The sequence below is a fragment of the Mesoplodon densirostris genome, chromosome 4 (genome assembly GCF_025265405.1).
Source record: "Mesoplodon densirostris isolate mMesDen1 chromosome 4, mMesDen1 primary haplotype, whole genome shotgun sequence".
Taxonomy (NCBI): Eukaryota; Metazoa; Chordata; class Mammalia; order Artiodactyla; family Ziphiidae; genus Mesoplodon; species Mesoplodon densirostris.
In genome coordinates this window covers 64,921,763-64,939,610 of record NC_082664.1, presented here as the reverse complement: position 1 = coordinate 64,939,610, position 17,848 = coordinate 64,921,763, and the positions used below count along the sequence as shown (strand labels likewise).

The window sequence follows — 17,848 nt, the reverse complement described above, 5'->3', positions numbered from 1 at the left end:
GTAAATTACATTCCCCCATCCCCCACCTCACCCTTAGTCCACTTCCCCAGTTGCTGTCTCTAGGCAGATGGATCCCTAAATCAAAGTTTTTCATTTAAAGTACCATAGCTACTGCTTATAAATGAAAAGATTAGAAAGTAAATCCAACTGGCTCACATAAGAAGGTATATACACATAAAGAGTCTACTATAAAAATTTCTCTCTTCAGCTCCCTTTCTAAGAGGTTCATAATCTCTCCAGTGATTTTTATTTCAGGAAGGGTATACTAACATCTATTTTCAAAAGTAAAAATCTGTGACTTCCCTGGTGGCGCAGTGGTTAAGAATCTGCCCGCCAATGCAGGGGTCATGGGTTTGAGCCCTGGTCCGGGAAGATCCCACATGCCGCAGAGCAACTAAGTCTGTGTGCCACAGCTACTGAGCCCAAGCGCCTAGAGCCCATGCTCCCCAACAAGAGAAGCCACTACAATAAGAAGCCCACGCACCGCAACAGAGTAGCCTCCGCTCACCACAACTAGAGAAAGCCCGTGCACAGCAACGAAGGCCCAACACAGCCAAAAATAAATAAATTTATTTACGTTAAAAAAACAAAAAAGTAAAAATTTGTTACTTCTCCTTCAGGAAAATAAGCAAATATCTACTGTGACAGAATAATGGTAAGGGGGGAAAAATGAATTACCCACAGGACAGTAAGGAGGGTGATATAAAAGAAGATGACACATACCTGAATTACTATATATTTTAAAAGTGCTTCAAGAAAATAGCTTGTTAGATCTTCTTGTCCTTTATCTCCTGATTGTGGGGGAACAAGCGGAGTGATTTCTTCTATAGTGACTTGAGCTATCCGAAGACAAAAGAAAAGTTTAGTATAATTTCAAAACAAATTTAACAATATGATAATATGGCCCAAATAAAATTTAACTACAAAACAGATAAGCAAAGAATACTGCTTGAAAACATTCTGATGATTGAAATTTGAAATAAATCTGAGGTCATCCTGATAGCCCATCACAAAAACCATGAACTTTATAATCAACTGTTTCATGAACCCTTGATCGAAGAAATGTGACACAGGGATGGACAGATATTGAGGGATTAAGAGTGAATAATGTCTCACTTGAAAAAGAACTGCTCGTGATATTTTAAAATTCAGATTAAGAGTGTCCACTACAAAATTCCATAAATATGATGAGAAACATTAATAATAATGTGCTTATTCATCAATTAAAGAACAATCTGATTACTCTAGGTAATGACCATGCTTACTCTTTAAGGTAGCCGCTTTATTCAAAGGATGAAATACTAATTCCCTCTCAAAAAGAAAGAGAAGTTGGCATCTTAGTTTCTTGATTATGAAAGTCCACTTGTAAAATAAGAAACTTTCACATTTTTAAACTTTTCACATATTCAAAAACATTGATTATAACAAAAGCAAATTCAAGAAAATCAACCCACAACTAGCTAAATTTTCTTAAATATTTCCCAGGCAACACAATCAGTACCTGGTTTAGCATAGGCAGGTCCCTAAACCTATTTCCCAGTAAACAGCAGCCAAGTAATTAAGCCCAAAGAGATGGATTTTTTTTAGTCCTCTTTGCACAAAGTAAAACATACTTGTACGTCAATGTACATCCAAATTAGCTCAAGGATACAAGCTGATACATGAAAATTCAAAATTAAAGATAAATGTAAATGTAAAATGGCCTGTATTAAACATGTTTCTAATACTTTGATATCAGGGGTCTTGCAGGCCCTAGTGAGAAAGCCCCTCCAAGAGCTAGCTAATTCCTAGAGAAAACTATGGGCCAGAGAGTTTGCCTTTCATATGCAAACCAAACAACCCAGAGCCCATATCTCTACCACTTCCTCTGCTGGGCTCTCACACTCAGGGTTACTTACTAGTTCCCTAACCTAATGACCCCCAGGGCTAAGTACCAGACAACCAGAGACAACCCCTATGCCCCAGAGCCTGCTAAAATTATCCAAACTAGCCAGTCTTCAACTTGCTCACGCTGCTTCACACATTCCCACCTGCAGAAACCACAAAAGGGCTCTAGCCCATGATACCCACCGCTACCCTCAAGCCCCCACCACGCCTGACTAACCCTGGTGCTTCCCTGTGTGGCCACCCTCCCTGGTGTGGCACACCCGCTCCTCCTGGGAACATGAGTAACAAACTATCTTTTTTATGGCAATCATCTCCTGATCTGTTGGTCTCATTATACCTGGATGATAAAACCTACATGTTAATTTTTAAATTTTTATTTATTTACTTTTTTACTGAAGTATAACTGACATACAACATTATACAAGTTTCAGGCATATGACATAATGATTCAACATTTGTATGCACTGCAAAATGATCACCCCAATCTGTGACCATACAAAATCACAAAAAAAAATTGTTTCTTGTGATAAGAACTTCTAATATTTATTTTCTTAGAAACTTTCAAAGTTGCAAAATATTATCGACTACAGTCCCCATGCTGTACATTATATCCCGATGACTTATTTACTTTATGACTAGAAGTTTGTACCTCTTGATCCCCTTCACCCATTTTGCCCACCCTCAACCCCTACCCCCCACCCCTCTGGCAACCACCAATCCCTTCTCTGTATCTGTGAGTTTGGTTTTATAAAACCTACATTTAAAAACATGGCCTTGGATTATCCAGTTAAAAATGTACAGGGACTTCCCTGGTGGCGCAGTGATTAAGAATTCACCTGCCAATGCAGGGGACATGGGTTTGAGCCCTGGTCTGGGAAGATCCAACATGTCATGGAGCAACTAAGCCCATGCGCCACAACTACAGAGCCTGTGCTCTAGAGCCCGTGAGCCACAACTACTGAGTCTGCGTGCCACAACTACTGAAGCCTGCATGCGTAGAGCCCATGCTCCCCAAAAAGAGAAGCCACCGCAATGAAGAGTAGCCCCCGCTCGACACAACTAGAGAAAGCCCACGCGCAGCAACAAAGACCCAATGCAGCCAAAAATAAATAGTTTTTTAAAAGGTACAGACATTTAAAAATATCTATTAACAAACTACACAGAAATTTTTAAATTAATGATGGAAAAGATCTTATGAATCTTACTTTCTTGAAGGTTGAGTGGAGGATTAATGAGATTATCTAAAGTTCGAGGTCCATATTCAGATTGTGGTGCTGAAAATCCAGGGATTAAACATGAAAACATCCAAAGCTGTTCTTTGCTACAGTTATTCTGAAGAGCTTGCAACCATAATAAGAAAAGACGAACACCTTCCCGCCTAATCTAAAATGAAATAAAATGAAAAACAGTATTTTTATTTAAAATGGAAATACTTTCTTCCTTTCAGGCCAAAATTCTCTAGAAGATGATTACTGAATGATACTCTGCAAAGGAGAGGAAGAAAAGGAAGGAAGGAGGGAGACAGAGAGAGAATTATAACCATGACAATTTACTGAACCTCATTATTTATAAATCTAAATTTATGGATTTTGAACAAAATAACTTGGTCTCTAACTATTTAAAGCCATCAGGTAATCTATTTATGCTATAATTTCCATTTGTAAAAAGTCAAAATCATTTCCTTCTTATTTACTTCCCTCCTTCCCATCATCACCACTCTAATCTAAGAAGCAAGGAGAGAGGGCAATGACTATTCCTCGCTATAATGAGTTTGGTAAAAGGAGGAATGGTCATGGGGACCCTGATACACTGCTAACTCAATGTTCTTAACCTTAAAAAGATTATCAGTCTGAAATTATCTCATTTACTTAATTTGCTTCCAAAGGGCAAAGCAGGAATTCTGGCCTATTACTGTATTTTTAAGCAACTAGAACAATGCCCCATACACAGAAAATACACATTTAAATCAAGGGAATGCTCTTCCAGGAAGAGAAGAGGAGAAAATAGAGGAAAATTCTAATGTCCCAGTAAAACACAAAGTTCTTCAGTAACCTAACCTCACTGGTAGCTTTGCAAACAGCCACTGCCAAAGCTATTCAACTGCTGCCACCCTCACAGTTTAGTTAGAAACAGGACGAAGATGTAGGAAAGCTTATCCCTTTGTACTGCTATACCCAAGCCTTGACACCAAAAGTACCTACTATATGAGACTTTTATCCAACCTCTACCAAGATGCTTTTGGACTGGGTAGCTTTTCTTACCACAGCACAATGAGATAATGAAAAGGGGGGGGGGGGGAAAGAAAGAAACAAAACCATTTTTTAATAGATGCCCTACTTCCCTCTACATCTAACAATAGCTATGATAAAATGAAGAATAATTTGTTGAATGGCTAAATAATTTTTGTCTTCTGGGGACCACAGAGCAAAGTACAGTCGTCCCTCGCTATCTAGGCAGGTGTTGCTTCCAGGACCTCCCCCACCATGGATACCAAAATCAGCAGACGCTTAAGTCCCTTACATGGAACTGGCATGGATGGCATGGATGTGGAACCCATGGATATGGAGAGGTGACTGTATTTCTGCTGAATGAGTCCATGCAGTCGTAAAACTATAAAAGTTTTTCAATAGCCTGGTCAGCCTCATTCATACTGACTATGTTGCTGTTTTTTACGTGAATTCACTTCAATTAAGGGAACTGAAGATTATTCAAAATTATTTAGGAAAAAGTTGATGTAGGCAGTATAGCAATTGACTGAATGCTTTACTCAGTTTTTAAAAAGCCATAGAAAAGAAATATAATTACATTATACCTTTAAGGAGTTTCCTGTGTGTAGTAGTTTCTTTAAAATCAATCCTGAAAAGAAAACATGATTTTAAACATTCATATCTTATTTGTTTCTAAATGTCAGAGCTCTCGGTCAGACTTGAAAACACTTTAAAAACAAGTCCTTGGCAACCTCCAAATTATTCTTGGTGACCTGAACATCCCTCTGGCCATAATCTTGGGACAGAAGGGCATATAAAAAGTCACCTTTTTTAACACATGGTTTATTGCAATTAAACATGATTTATACTATCAAAACAAACCCTAAACCCAAAATTACATGTAAGACAACAATCTACATGTATCTTTTACTTAGACTAAGAATATAATTAAATAATTTCTCCATCACTAATAGAAATAAGAACCACCGTAAAAATTTCCATTTAGTTAACCACATGAACATCTATAACTCTAGTATTTCTTAGCAAATATTTCCATTGTACTAATTTTCCTTTTCAAAATACTCAAAACAATCTTTAATAGTCCTTTTTCTTTTGAATTACACAATATTTCAAATCTACAATAAAATAATGAAATAACATTTACAGACATCCAAATGTCCACCATTTGGTCTGAACAAATCTAAACACAGTCCCATGTTTCCTATAATTTCAAAATTTCACTTATTTACATTATCTATAATGTTTCATGTAACAATACAAGTATCATCGAAGCCACCTGTGAACCCATCCTGAGTCATTTTCCTCCTTCCTTCCCCAGAGGAAACCATTATCCAGATTTTGGTATTAATTATTTCCAAAAATATTTTATGTTATTACTACTTATTTATAAATCCATAAAATATTTGGAATTAGTTTCTTTGTTTAAAACTTATACCAGTAACAAAATTTCCTCCACAGCTATTTGTTCTAATCCTGCATTTTTATTCTTTTATTCTTTCTAGTGACATCAGGATCATATATATAACATATATATGTATTTCATACATAATATATATATTTACATATATAAAAGCGTATGAGATTATTGTGATAACACATTGTTGGCAACACAAAACACTGGCAGATGCTCTAATATTTGCCAGTCTGAGTGTTACATATCTCAGTAATGTCATTTGATGTTTCCTAATGACACTGAACATTTTTTCATTTGGCTGCTCAAGTTTCTGCAAATTGCCTGTCGTATCCTTTGTATATTTTTTAACTGGGTTATTTTGTTTTGTTTTGTTCAATATAAGAGTTCCTTACACATATTGGCTACTAATTCTATGTCAGGTCTATGAATTGGAAATGTATTCTTGACTGGGATGGTACTACCGTCTGACGTACAAAATTTTTAAATTTCAATATAGTCGATTCACCAATGTTTTTCTTTACGTGTACTTACTGTGTCTAAAGAAATACTTCCCTACCTTAAAGTTATGAAGATAAACCAAAGAGTCTCATCAAAAAGTTTTAAAGTGTTGTTTTTCACATTTAAGTCCTGAAATCCATCAGAAATTTATTTCTGTGTGTGGCAATAACAGAATTTCCCCTCCCCAACCAACTGTAGTACCTTTTCAGATTTTATAATGAAATGAAATGCTGTCTCAATCATATTTCAAGTTTCCATATATAAGCCTAGGTCTTTGGCTGGCCTTAATGTCCTTTTCCATTAGTCAACTTGTCCATCTCTGTCATACCAATGATACTGTCTTAATTATTAATATTATAACTTTATAATACATCTTGTTATTGGTTATAGTAATATTCAACAACACCATCTTCTCTCTCCCATTTGTTATTCTTCCAAGTTGCTTTGGCTTTGATTTTCCATATAAGTTTTAGGATAAACTTGTTGGGCTACAATAAAAAGTCACTACAGGAATTCTGGATGAGAACTGTTATCTTTATACCATCAAGCCTATCATCCACGAATAATGTATAAGATTCCATTTTTTCGAGTCCTTTCTTGTTCTTCAATAATCACTTCATTGTCATAAATTAATCTAATATTTAAAATGACCATGGAATACACATTCTCAAGCATACTGGAACATTCTCCAGGAAAGACTATATTCTGGGCCATGAAATGTCTCAAAAATTTTTTAAAGATTATGATCATATAAAGCATATTTTCTGGCCACAAAGGAATTAAGTTAGAAATCACAACAGAAAGAAATCTGTGATACCATCAAGTATTTGAAAATTTAAAAAACAAAAACACTCTTAAATAAGTTATGGATCAAAGAGACCAAAAGGGACATCAAAAAAATATTTTCAACTGAATAAAAATGAAAATAAAACATACTAAAACTTATGGGATAAGCTAAAAGCAAAGCTTACAGGGAAGTTTGTTGCCTTGGATGCCTATATCAGAAAAGAAGAAAGGTATTAAATTAATATTCTAGACTTCCACCTTAAGAAAATACATATAGACAAGCAAATTAAACCCAAAGCAAGCAAGGTTTTTTTAAATATAAAAGATTAGAATGGAAATCAATGAAATAGGGAGCAGAAAAAGACTAGAGAAAATCAACAATACCAGAGTTAGTTCTTTGAAATGGCCAACATTAATGACAAATGCTTAGCTAGACAAGTCAATAAAATAAAAGAGACACAAATTACCAAATTCAGAAATGAAACAGGGGACATCACTACTGACCCTATAGGAGTGAAAAGGATATTATAAAAGAGTAACTTGAACAACTTTACACCAACAAATTAGGCAGTGTTAATGAAACAGACAAATTTCTAGAAAGATACAAATTATCCAAACTGACTCAAAAAAGGAATATAAAGCAGCAATTACAAATCTCCTTACAAAGAAAAGCCCAACTCTAAATGGCTTTACTTGTGAATTCTACCAAATATTTTAAAACAATGTAGTATCAATTGTTCACAAACTCGTTCAGAAAATAAAGGAGGGAACACTTCCCAATCTATGAACATGGCTATTATTATCTTGATAATAAAGCCAGACAAAGACCTCACAAAAGAACACCTCAGTGTTCAATATCCCTCATAGACACAGAGGCAAAAATCTTTTAATAAATTATTAGCAAACTAAAATTAGCAATATAATAAAAAGACTATATAGAAATGGTAACCAATTGGGATTTATCTCAGGGATGCAAAGTTGGTTTAACATTTGAAAAGCAATTTGTAAAACACACAATATTAATAGAATAAATGACAAAACCCCTAATAACGCTGCCTATGATCATGTCAATAGAAGAAAAAGCATCTGACAAAATACAATGCCCATGCATGATTAAAAACGCTCATCAAAACAGGATAGAAGAGAACTTCAACTTGATAAACAGTATCTATAAAAACAGCTAACATCGCCAGGGAAGAATGATCTTCAGGAAGCACTGAAGAAGAAAACAAAGGGTTTGAGAATTACACAGGATGGAACTTAAATACTTATTTATATGTGAAATAGGATTCTGCACTGAATCTAGATTCTGCCAGGAAATATGTGTAATCCTGAGGAATCACTTAACTTCCCTGAGCCTCAGTTTCCTCAAATATAGAGTAAGTGAAAAAAAAAAAAAAAGCTAACATCATACATAATGGTGAAAGACTGAATGCTTTCTCCTTTACATCAAGAATAATATAAGGATGTCTACTTTTACCACTTTTATTCACTAGTGTACTAGAGGAACAATAAACAAAGAAGAAATAAGAAATTAAAGGCACCAGATTAAAAATTTTAAAGTAAAACTATATTTGCAGTTGACATGATCCTATACGTAGAAAATCAAAAGGAATCTACAATAAAATAAAATAAACAAGTTATAATAAACTAGAAACAATACAATTATTGTTGAATAATAAATAAATAAACAAAATATGGTATATCCATACAACAGAACATTATACAATGAAAAGGAATGCTTATATATGCTGTAATATGGAAAAAAAATATGCTAAGTGAAGGAGGCCAGATGTAAACTACTACAAATTGTATGATTTCATTTACAAGAAATGTCCAAAACAGACAAATTTATTGAAGACAGAAAGCAGATTGGTGGTGGCAAAGGCAACTGACTGTAAATGGGCTTAAAGAACTATTTTAGGGTAATGGCAATGTTCTAAAACTAGACTGTGGTGACTCTAAATATTTACTAAAAATTAATAAATTATTTATTTAAATGAGTGATTTTTATCTAAGTAAATTATACCTCAAAAAAGCTAGTTTTAAAAAATCAACTAGAGTCACTGATTTATTTTTCTATATATACAAGACAAAAAAGAAAGGAAACAGAGTTTTAGGATTCTCTGGGTGACAAAGAAAAGTGACCATTTATGTATTGTCTCAAGTTGGACATTTACTAGAATATTATTAATCATGAGAACCAGATAGCACAAAGGTCGTTTAGAAATAGAAGACTACATTCCTCAGGGGACAGAATAAACTTTAGAAGCTCAGCTGTCTCAAAAAAGTTTCTTCCCAGACAACCTTCAAGGACATTTTAATGATTATGAAATAAAAAATAGGATCTCACTATTCTGTTGAGCACCTTATCATGTGATTATTAGCAATTCACATTATCTTCTTTGGTGTGATAACCATGCAAATATTTTCCCTATTTAAAAAATTGACTTGTCTTATTATTGAGTTGCCAGAGTTCTTTATGTATTAAGGGTACATCATTTTTAGTCTTGAGCTTTATCTAAAAAGTTTATTCTAAAAGGCTTTATTATTTAGAATTTTGTGGGGTTTTTTAGCCCCTACATCAATATCCATCCTATATGTCCAGAGTTCCTTTTGTTTACAGAACTGCTAATTGGGATGACTTACAGTTTCAAAGCCTCAGAAATTTCATTTGCTATAACTAAGAACTGTAGGTTCTAAATAAATATATGACTCTTTTTTAAGAAAAAAAAATACAATTTTTACAAATGAATACAAGGCCTATAACATTCTACTTCAACAATGTAGATGTGGTGGCCATCTGTATATTCACCACAAGAGAAGGGTCATGAGAATCACTACCAATCAGCCCTGTCATCATTAAGACACTGAACCAAAGCCAGAAATTGCCTACCTGCAGATTCCTTTTTCAACCAAGGGGGGAAAAAATGTCTTGCAATGAGAGCTCAAGAGTCCTGTCGTGATGCTATGATTGTTAAAGAAACAGACTCCAAGCCATCAAGCATGTTGGCTTAGCTCCTGGTAAGATAAAGTCTATGACCTCCTGCCTACTTGGTCTTTCACAGTAATACACAGCAGGGTTGCTTATTTTTTCTTTACCCTTTTTCCTTTCAGCTTCATTTCACGATCTGGGAAGCTCTACTTCGTCTCTTCAAGCAGTAAGCTTAACTCCAGTTCCCTCCTTTTTTATTAATACACTGCTTGCTTTCAAACCAGGAACCCATGGCTTTCGCTCTACGTGGCACTTTGTTACCTTCTCTTCCATTTTTGATTACAGAATGTTTATTCTGATGCTGAGTCTGCTTTTATTTTTTTGGCTTTATAGTTTCATCATCATTGCTAACATATTCAGAGTAAATGAACAGGTGGATCAAAGAAATTTAATACGCCACTTTTATTGGAAATCCTTCATGTATGTTTTTATCCTATATTCCCAGTAAGCCTAGTTCTGTATTCTTTATTTTGTTTTTACTAAAGCATAAACTATGAACTCATTTCAAATAATGACCAACCCATTAAAGAGTATTTTCATATATTATCATTTATTTCAAATATGAAATACATATTTAAATTACTTACCAATACTATGAAACTGCCATCGCTGATGAATTCTTTCTGGAAGAAGTTGTAAAATTTTCTAAAAACCAATATGAATAAAACAAAGAAAAGTATGAAAAGCAAGTAACACGTCCTCATCTTGAGCAATGTGAAAAATTAAACAAAGAGCTTACACAAAGCCTTTAAGAGTTTCTTACATAAAAGACAGTATTACAAATACAAAATAGTCTTTGAGCTAATCTGATGGTACTGGCACTACTTCAGCGCCGGCATACTGATTAGTATTTGAAAACTCCAGAAAACAACAAGCTATACTAACAAAGACTTGGAACAGGAAATTAATGAAATTTATCTTTTACTATGATGTGAAAAGTAAGTATACTTCTCTTTAGTGGACAAATACTAACTTTAATATATATATATATATATTTTAACATCTTTATTGGAGTATAATTGCTTTACAATCGTGTGTTAGTTTCTGCTTTATAACAAAGTGAATCAGCTATACGTATACATATATCCCCATATCTCCTCCCTCTTGCATCTCCCTCCCACCCTCCCTATCCCACCCCTCTAGGTGGTCACAAAGCACCAAGCTGATCTCCCTGTGCTATGCAGCTGCTTCCCACTAGCTATCTATTTTACATTTGGTAGTATATTTTTAAATGCTCATTTAATATTCTTAGAATTTCTGCATTGTGGATAGATACTACTGATATGTTTTAAATTCTTTTAGATATTAATATTTGTGATGTTTTCTCTCCAAGCAGTTCTTTTTTTTTTTTAAATAAATTTATTTATTTATTTCTGACTGCATTGGGTCTTCGTTACTGCATGCAGGCTTTCTCTAGTTGTGGCAAGTGGGGTCTACTCTTAGTTGCGGTGTGCGGGCTTCTCAATGTGGTGACTTCTCTTGTTGCGGAGCACAGGCTCTAGGTGGGCAGGCTTCAGTAGTTGTGGCACGCAGGCTCAGTAGTTGTGGCTTGCAGGCTCTAGAGCACAGGCTCAGTAGTTGTGGCACACAGGCTTAGTTGCTCCACAGCATGCGGGATCTTACCAGACCAGGGCTCGAACCCGTGTCCCCTGCATTGGCAGGCGGATTCTTAACCACTGCACCACCAGGGAAGCCCAGTCTCCAAGCATTTCTTTCTCTTACTTTGATAAATCTTACAGGGAAAATTATTTTGCTTCCACAAAAATCCTGTCAAATACTTGTACTAAATTAATTCACGTGAATGCAAAGATACTTCTATGTTATGATGGCTACGGGTATGAGAACAAAATTTTAAGATTCAGGAGCCCTATAGTTAAGCTAACATATACAGACTTTCACAAGTTGGGAATAAACACTTTTTACATATAATACTTTCAAAATTTTGTCTTTATTTTCCTTTATATATTGCACCTGTGTGGATTATTCTAGTTCAACAGCTGCCTTATTATGCTGCTGAACTACGTTCTCAACACTCATCTGCTTGCTGAATGACATTTGTGTGCGTTTGTTATTATTGCAGCTCTATTATAATTATTTAAAATCACCATTAATTGAATGTTCATAAGGACCAAACACTAGACACTTTATGTAATGATATCTCATTAATCCTCACAACCATCCTAAAAGGAGTGTTCATTGATCTCATTTGACAAATAAAGAAATGGGTTAAGTAATGTGCTTAGGTTAGAAAGAGGAAAAACAGAGATTCCAACTTCCATATGCCTATTTCCAAAACGTGTGCTTTTATACTATTCTGTTCAAAGAACAGTATGCATGTTTTTACACTTCTCTATCTTCCTTGTGATATAATCTTCTTTAGTCCCTCTCATATAAGAGGATGATGAAGAAATTATAAAGTTCTTCACAGATAGATGCTATTCCCACATGAGATACATAAACTTCTTCACCTCTGCCCTCCTATTTCTCTCATACTTAGCCAACAACTGTATAATTATATTTATGGTGGTGTGGAAAGAGATAAAATTATAGAAAATTAAAAAGACAAGTTTGTGAACCACTCGAAAGTACTCCTAAATTATCACTATTAAGTTATAGCTTAGATTTAATCCCATATAAAATGTAAATTTAAATATATTCATCTTTTTAATTTAGTCATATAAAGATGAAAGAAATCATGTATACTATTAACTACACAGAAGAAAGCAGAATATAAATCGTATGTCATACTGATATTACATAATGATGCTTTTTATTCCAGACAAAGGAAATCATTTTATTTATAACTTATTTTTAAATCATCATTAGTCTCTAAAGGTGGAGGTCAGATATTACTGTCCCCATTATAAATAGAAAAACATCAGCACACAGGTTAAATATTTTTTCCAAAAGATGAAAATCCTATATCTAACATCTCTTTTCCTAATGAAATTTAGTGACTGATTACAAACATTTCTGTTCAAAGAGTAACAAATGATCAGTATATATTACATACAGGAAAATAAGTATTATTTTTTAACACAAAGAATATTCTGAAAGAGCTTCTATTAACTAGTCAATCATCTCAGTTTCCTGAATATGGGGCAAGCATGAATGTCTGAAGGAACACTTTCCAGGAATTATCATCTTGCTTTCTCTGTACATACTTTTACTCTTTCTCAAAATATTCATGTTTTAATATTTCCCTTATAAACAGTTCATGCAAACACCTGGGGAGGTAAATATAAGAAAATTCCTTGGGCTTCCCTGGTGGCGCAGTGGTTGAGAGTCCGCCTGCCGATGCAGGGGACACGGGTTCGTGCCCCAGTCCAGGAAGATCCCACATGCCGCGGAGCGGCTGGGCCCGTGAGCCATGGCTGCTGAGCCTGCGCGTCCGGAGCCTGTGCTTCGCAACGGGAGAGACCACAACAATGAGAGGCCCACATACCGCAAAAAAAAAAAAAAAAAAAAAGAAAGTTCCTCAGGGTTAATGACTAATGAAAATTAACTGCAGAACAGGTACCAACACCAGTTACTTCTATCTGGAACTCTTAAAAAAAAAAAAAAACTTTCTTTTTTCAGCTGTGACTAACTCAGCAACTAAGAGAGAGATCAAATTCTTCAATTCTTCTAAACCATACTAAAATAGTCAACATACAAAATAGTGAATTATCTTTAATTAGCAGTAGTTAGAATAGTTCAATCTTTAGAAACTGATTTCTAAATTCTTTACTATGCTTTTCAAGACATAAGGTCTAATCCTGACTTTCTCCAGTTCTCTAAAATTCTCAATAAAGATCAGAATACTCCTATCACTATTTGATTTGAAAAACAGAATGAAGAGCATGGGGTTATTTGAAAAGCATGTGTGTCCCTCATTTTTATCATTGTGCCAAAAATGAAACAAATTTTAGCAGAGTATCAAATGTTGTTGTTTCCTTCTGTTTATTTAGCAATAAAAATTTGTCCCACCCCAATCCAAAGCAAATGTAGTAGAACAACAATTTATAAAATATTTAAAACTATTTTATATAAGTTTCCAATGAAAAGCAGTTAAAGCAGAAACTATAAACTCCTTAGGTATGTAACAGTTCTGTGAATTTACTCTCTCAAGTAAGAATGTTTTGTTTTGTTTTTTTTAAATTCTCCATTTGTATAAATCTCCCACAAATTAAAATTTTCATGTTTGCAAACACAGTGAATATTGTACCAACTGTGGTATCAAATGCATAAAAACATAATTTTATCTGTACCTAAAAATAATATGTGTACCTCAGAAAATAATTAAGAATTAAGTCAGGTATATTTTTAGGTTAAAAAGTGCAATTCAGTTTTTGAAAAGCATGGTAGATTCACAGTGTTTGTTAATATTCAATATATTCCTTTGTATGTTCCAAAAATTAATTTTGGAAAAAAAGTTACATTGGCAGGTACTTACCTCAAAAATAAAAAGTATAGCATCCAATTCCTCCCTTTGAGACTTGTGACCTAAAACATTTTTATAGAAAAATATTTTAAACATTATCATTTGGTCCTCAATGTCAACAACCACTTAAAAAGCTTAAAATATTTCAAGCACTTAAGTTTTTTTTCTCAGTGATTCTTTAATAAAATGTTTAAAGTGTATTCTGTTCAATGTATAGACAATATCATAGCATCTCTCTCTATTCTTTTTAGACAGTTAAATTTAGATTCTACAAATTTATGTCTAAAAACAAATCATAATATATTGTGGAGAACTCTAAATGAACTCTAAAAATGAGTTTATGAAAATGACTGTTCAAACCTGACATATGCCCCTAGGGCAGAGCAAAGGTGAGAAAACAAGTAAACCTGACCAGAGAAAAAGGAAATCTAAGCCTTCTCAAAATAATAAGGATATTACTAATAACCCATAGTGTGAGAAGGGTGTTCTACAAGCTGTCTAACAAAAAGAAGTGAAATAATACTAAAATTCCAGTGTCCAAGAGTATATTTTTAAGTGAATGTTTATGACAATTATTTGAAACATCAACATAAGCCAAGACTGATTTTAACATCTTACCTTTCTGTTTAAGACTAGCTTCAATAGTAACAAAATTCTCAAAAAACACATAATATATATGTGAAAAATGTTGGTCAAAAAACTGTTTAAGATCAATGGACTCTGCATTCTCTGAAAAATAAATGAAAACAGTTTTTAGTGATTACTATTTATATCCCGTTCAGCAAATATTTATTGTGGCATGTTTCCTTCAAAAATGCCAAAGAACTGCTCTTAAAATTCTATTAAAATATTTAAGAGATGTGTTTATACATTTATATCCTTGTTCTCACAACTTTAGCTTTTAAAGATTTTAGTTTTAATTTTAAAAACTGTTCAAATCAGTTTATCATAATCTTTGTTTACTAAAAGAAAACAATGCCTCAGAAAGTTTTATCCAAAATCATTAAAAAAGAAGTCAAGTTCTATTTTCAATTCACAGCTATGCTCTCCTAACTTTTCCCCAAGACAGTTAAAAATCAGTATTTCTAAGAGTAATAATACATGTCTAAAATACATTTACTTTAAATATCTAACAATAGGCTTTGCAAATAGGCACGTAAGTATTCCAAAACTCAGGTAATACTGTTCTATAAAAACTGTCCGTATAGTCCAAGGCAGAGAAACTGAACATTTAACTGTATGCAGAGCAGAAAGTGTTGGGTACTAACACAAAATTACTTTCAAAACTCAATGAGGGGTGAAGGTGGGGAAAGAACAAACGCCTGACAGAGAATGTATTATCTGAAAAGACCTCGATGGACAAGAAGGACTTTGGACGTAAAGTGGTGGGTTTGAATGAGAAAGACATTCTCGGCATAAACAAAGACATGAAGTGAGGAAAGCAGGATAGGATGCAGAAAAATAATTCATTTTGGCTAGCTTTGAGCATTTTGATAAAAATAAAATAGAAGAAGTATCCTTGATATGTCGAAAAATATCATAAGTGCAAACTAAGGAAATGGGATTTATTATTTAAAGCAAGATATCTACATCGTAGGTGTATATGTACTTACGCATTTTATTGTTTGGTTTATTTTCAGGGTGGGTGAGAAAGTTGGGGAAAAGGGGAGGAATTAAGAACTTTTACTTTATATACTTCCTACTATTCAAATTCCTTTACAAAAAGCACATGTCTCTTTTATAATAAACAAATTTGAAAAAGGCAACTGGAAAAACAAAGGTTTTTTTGAACCTGGGAGTGAAATGAAGAATAAACTGCTAACTGCTGATAAACTCAAGTTAAACATCAATTAATTTCTTGGAATGCTCTAAGGCTGAATGGAAGATTTCAGAATAAAGTTATATAATAACAACATACACACAGCACTTTAAACTCTGGTGTATTACCTTACCCTATGAATATTCATAAATCTTTAATGACATCTCATCTATGGAATTTTCCAAGACTGTTTCCCTTTTGTTTTGCCCTCCCCAAGGAAGGAATGGATGCCCTCTCCTCTCTATTCCCTTGTATTCTCTACATTTCTCTCTCATGGAAATAATCATGTCTCAAGTGTTTCCTTGTCTTTTTTCCAGGATAGTCTATAGTTTCTTTAGGAGAGAAAGTGTGTCTATCTTAGTTTTTCCAAAACCTAAGCACAGTGCTGAGCACATATGTACTCAAATGTGTTTTATTATTAATCAAATAAATTACTTTAATGTTACTGTATTCATTTTGTAGCTTGGAAATTTTTATCTTGGAAAAGACTGCATAACCTACTGACAGGCAAAATAGCACTGCTTCATCTTGACTGGAATTAGAACACCCAGATTCCATTCCTACCTGTAACACCATCTGTGTACATTTTCACAGAACTAGGGGAAAAAAAATAATAATGGCTAACACAAACAATGTTTTCTATATGCCAGACACTCTTCTAAGTCCTTTATAGAAATTAATTCCTAAAGTCCTCAGAACAACACTATGAAATAAGTACTACTATTATCCCTAACTCTAAAGATGAGAAAACAGGTATAGAGAGTTTAAGTAATTCAGTTAGTAAGAAACAGAGTCATGGATTTAAACTCCACACAGCCTGGATTTAGTGCCCATGTTCTTAACCTCTATGTTATTCAGCTTCCAGTGTAATACTGATACATCTATAAGAAAAATAAGAAAAGAACACTAGTAGTTTATCTGTTATCGGCCTGTAAGAAGATAAGAATAATTGTCATTGAATACTAGTTAAACATATTTTAGAGACTACCAAGATAAAACACATACACTGAGATAAACAGGAGAAGTATTCTGTTTTCCCCACTTAGTAGTTTGAAGTAACAAAGAACTATGAAATGAGAATGAAATAGACTGCTATAATTACCGCTGAATTTCCTGAAATTAATGTTTCAACCAGAACTAATGTCCCAGGGGAAAGAAGAAAATGAGAACAATAACAAGGCAAAACAAAAAAATCAAAACAAAACAAAAACAAACATGAATCAACTCAAGATTTTGCAACATAAATTTAGGAGCCAAGATAGTCTCTCTCAATTTCCTTCCCATAATACAGCATGTTACACAAAGCCTGGAAACTACATACTTGCTAATAAAAAAATACTGCATCAAAATTAGGTCAATTTGTTTTTTACTCTGTATCTATTTGTAATGAACTAGTTAGCAAATAAAAACTCTTATAAAATATTTTTGTTCACCAATTCACAAAATTTACATAGTGGGGGAAAACGGGAAGAAACACAAAAAAGGTGGATATAAGAGAATTAGAAGGTTTCACTTATTTAAAAAGAAGTCTCTCTATAAAACAGTAACACAGAAGAAAGGAAAATATAAAAGGAAGGATATCCACAAAGAAAGAGATTATGGAAAAACTTCTACCCAATACCTTTCCCCAAAAAGTGCCCCATAACCCTTTATGTTTTCTCTTTTTGTGAATGCCTCCAGTACTTTCAGTCAGCATGGCTCCTAATTATGTCACATTAATTAGTTCAACTGTCCCTCGGTATCAGCAGATGATGGTTCCAGGAACGCATCAGATGCCAAAATCTGAGGATCCCTTATA

The 17,848-nt window shown here is 33.8% G+C and overlaps 1 protein-coding gene across 5 annotated transcripts in view; it reads right to left on the bottom strand.

The window, feature by feature from the left end:
* The window catches only part of RALGAPA1 (Ral GTPase activating protein catalytic subunit alpha 1), a 234,698-nt gene that overhangs the window by 173,817 nt on the left and 43,033 nt on the right, over positions 1-17,848 (bottom strand). For all 5 annotated transcript variants that reach the window (XM_060096301.1, XM_060096304.1, XM_060096302.1 and 2 more), the window contains exons 2-7: positions 14,850-14,960; positions 14,244-14,293; positions 10,396-10,453; positions 4,700-4,743; positions 3,093-3,270; positions 724-839 (exon numbers count right to left, since the gene is read on the bottom strand). In XM_060096301.1, coding sequence (XP_059952284.1) covers positions 724-839; positions 3,093-3,270; positions 4,700-4,743; positions 10,396-10,453; positions 14,244-14,293; positions 14,850-14,960 — 557 coding nt within the window. The remainder of the gene's footprint in view (positions 1-723; positions 840-3,092; positions 3,271-4,699; positions 4,744-10,395; positions 10,454-14,243; positions 14,294-14,849; positions 14,961-17,848) is intronic.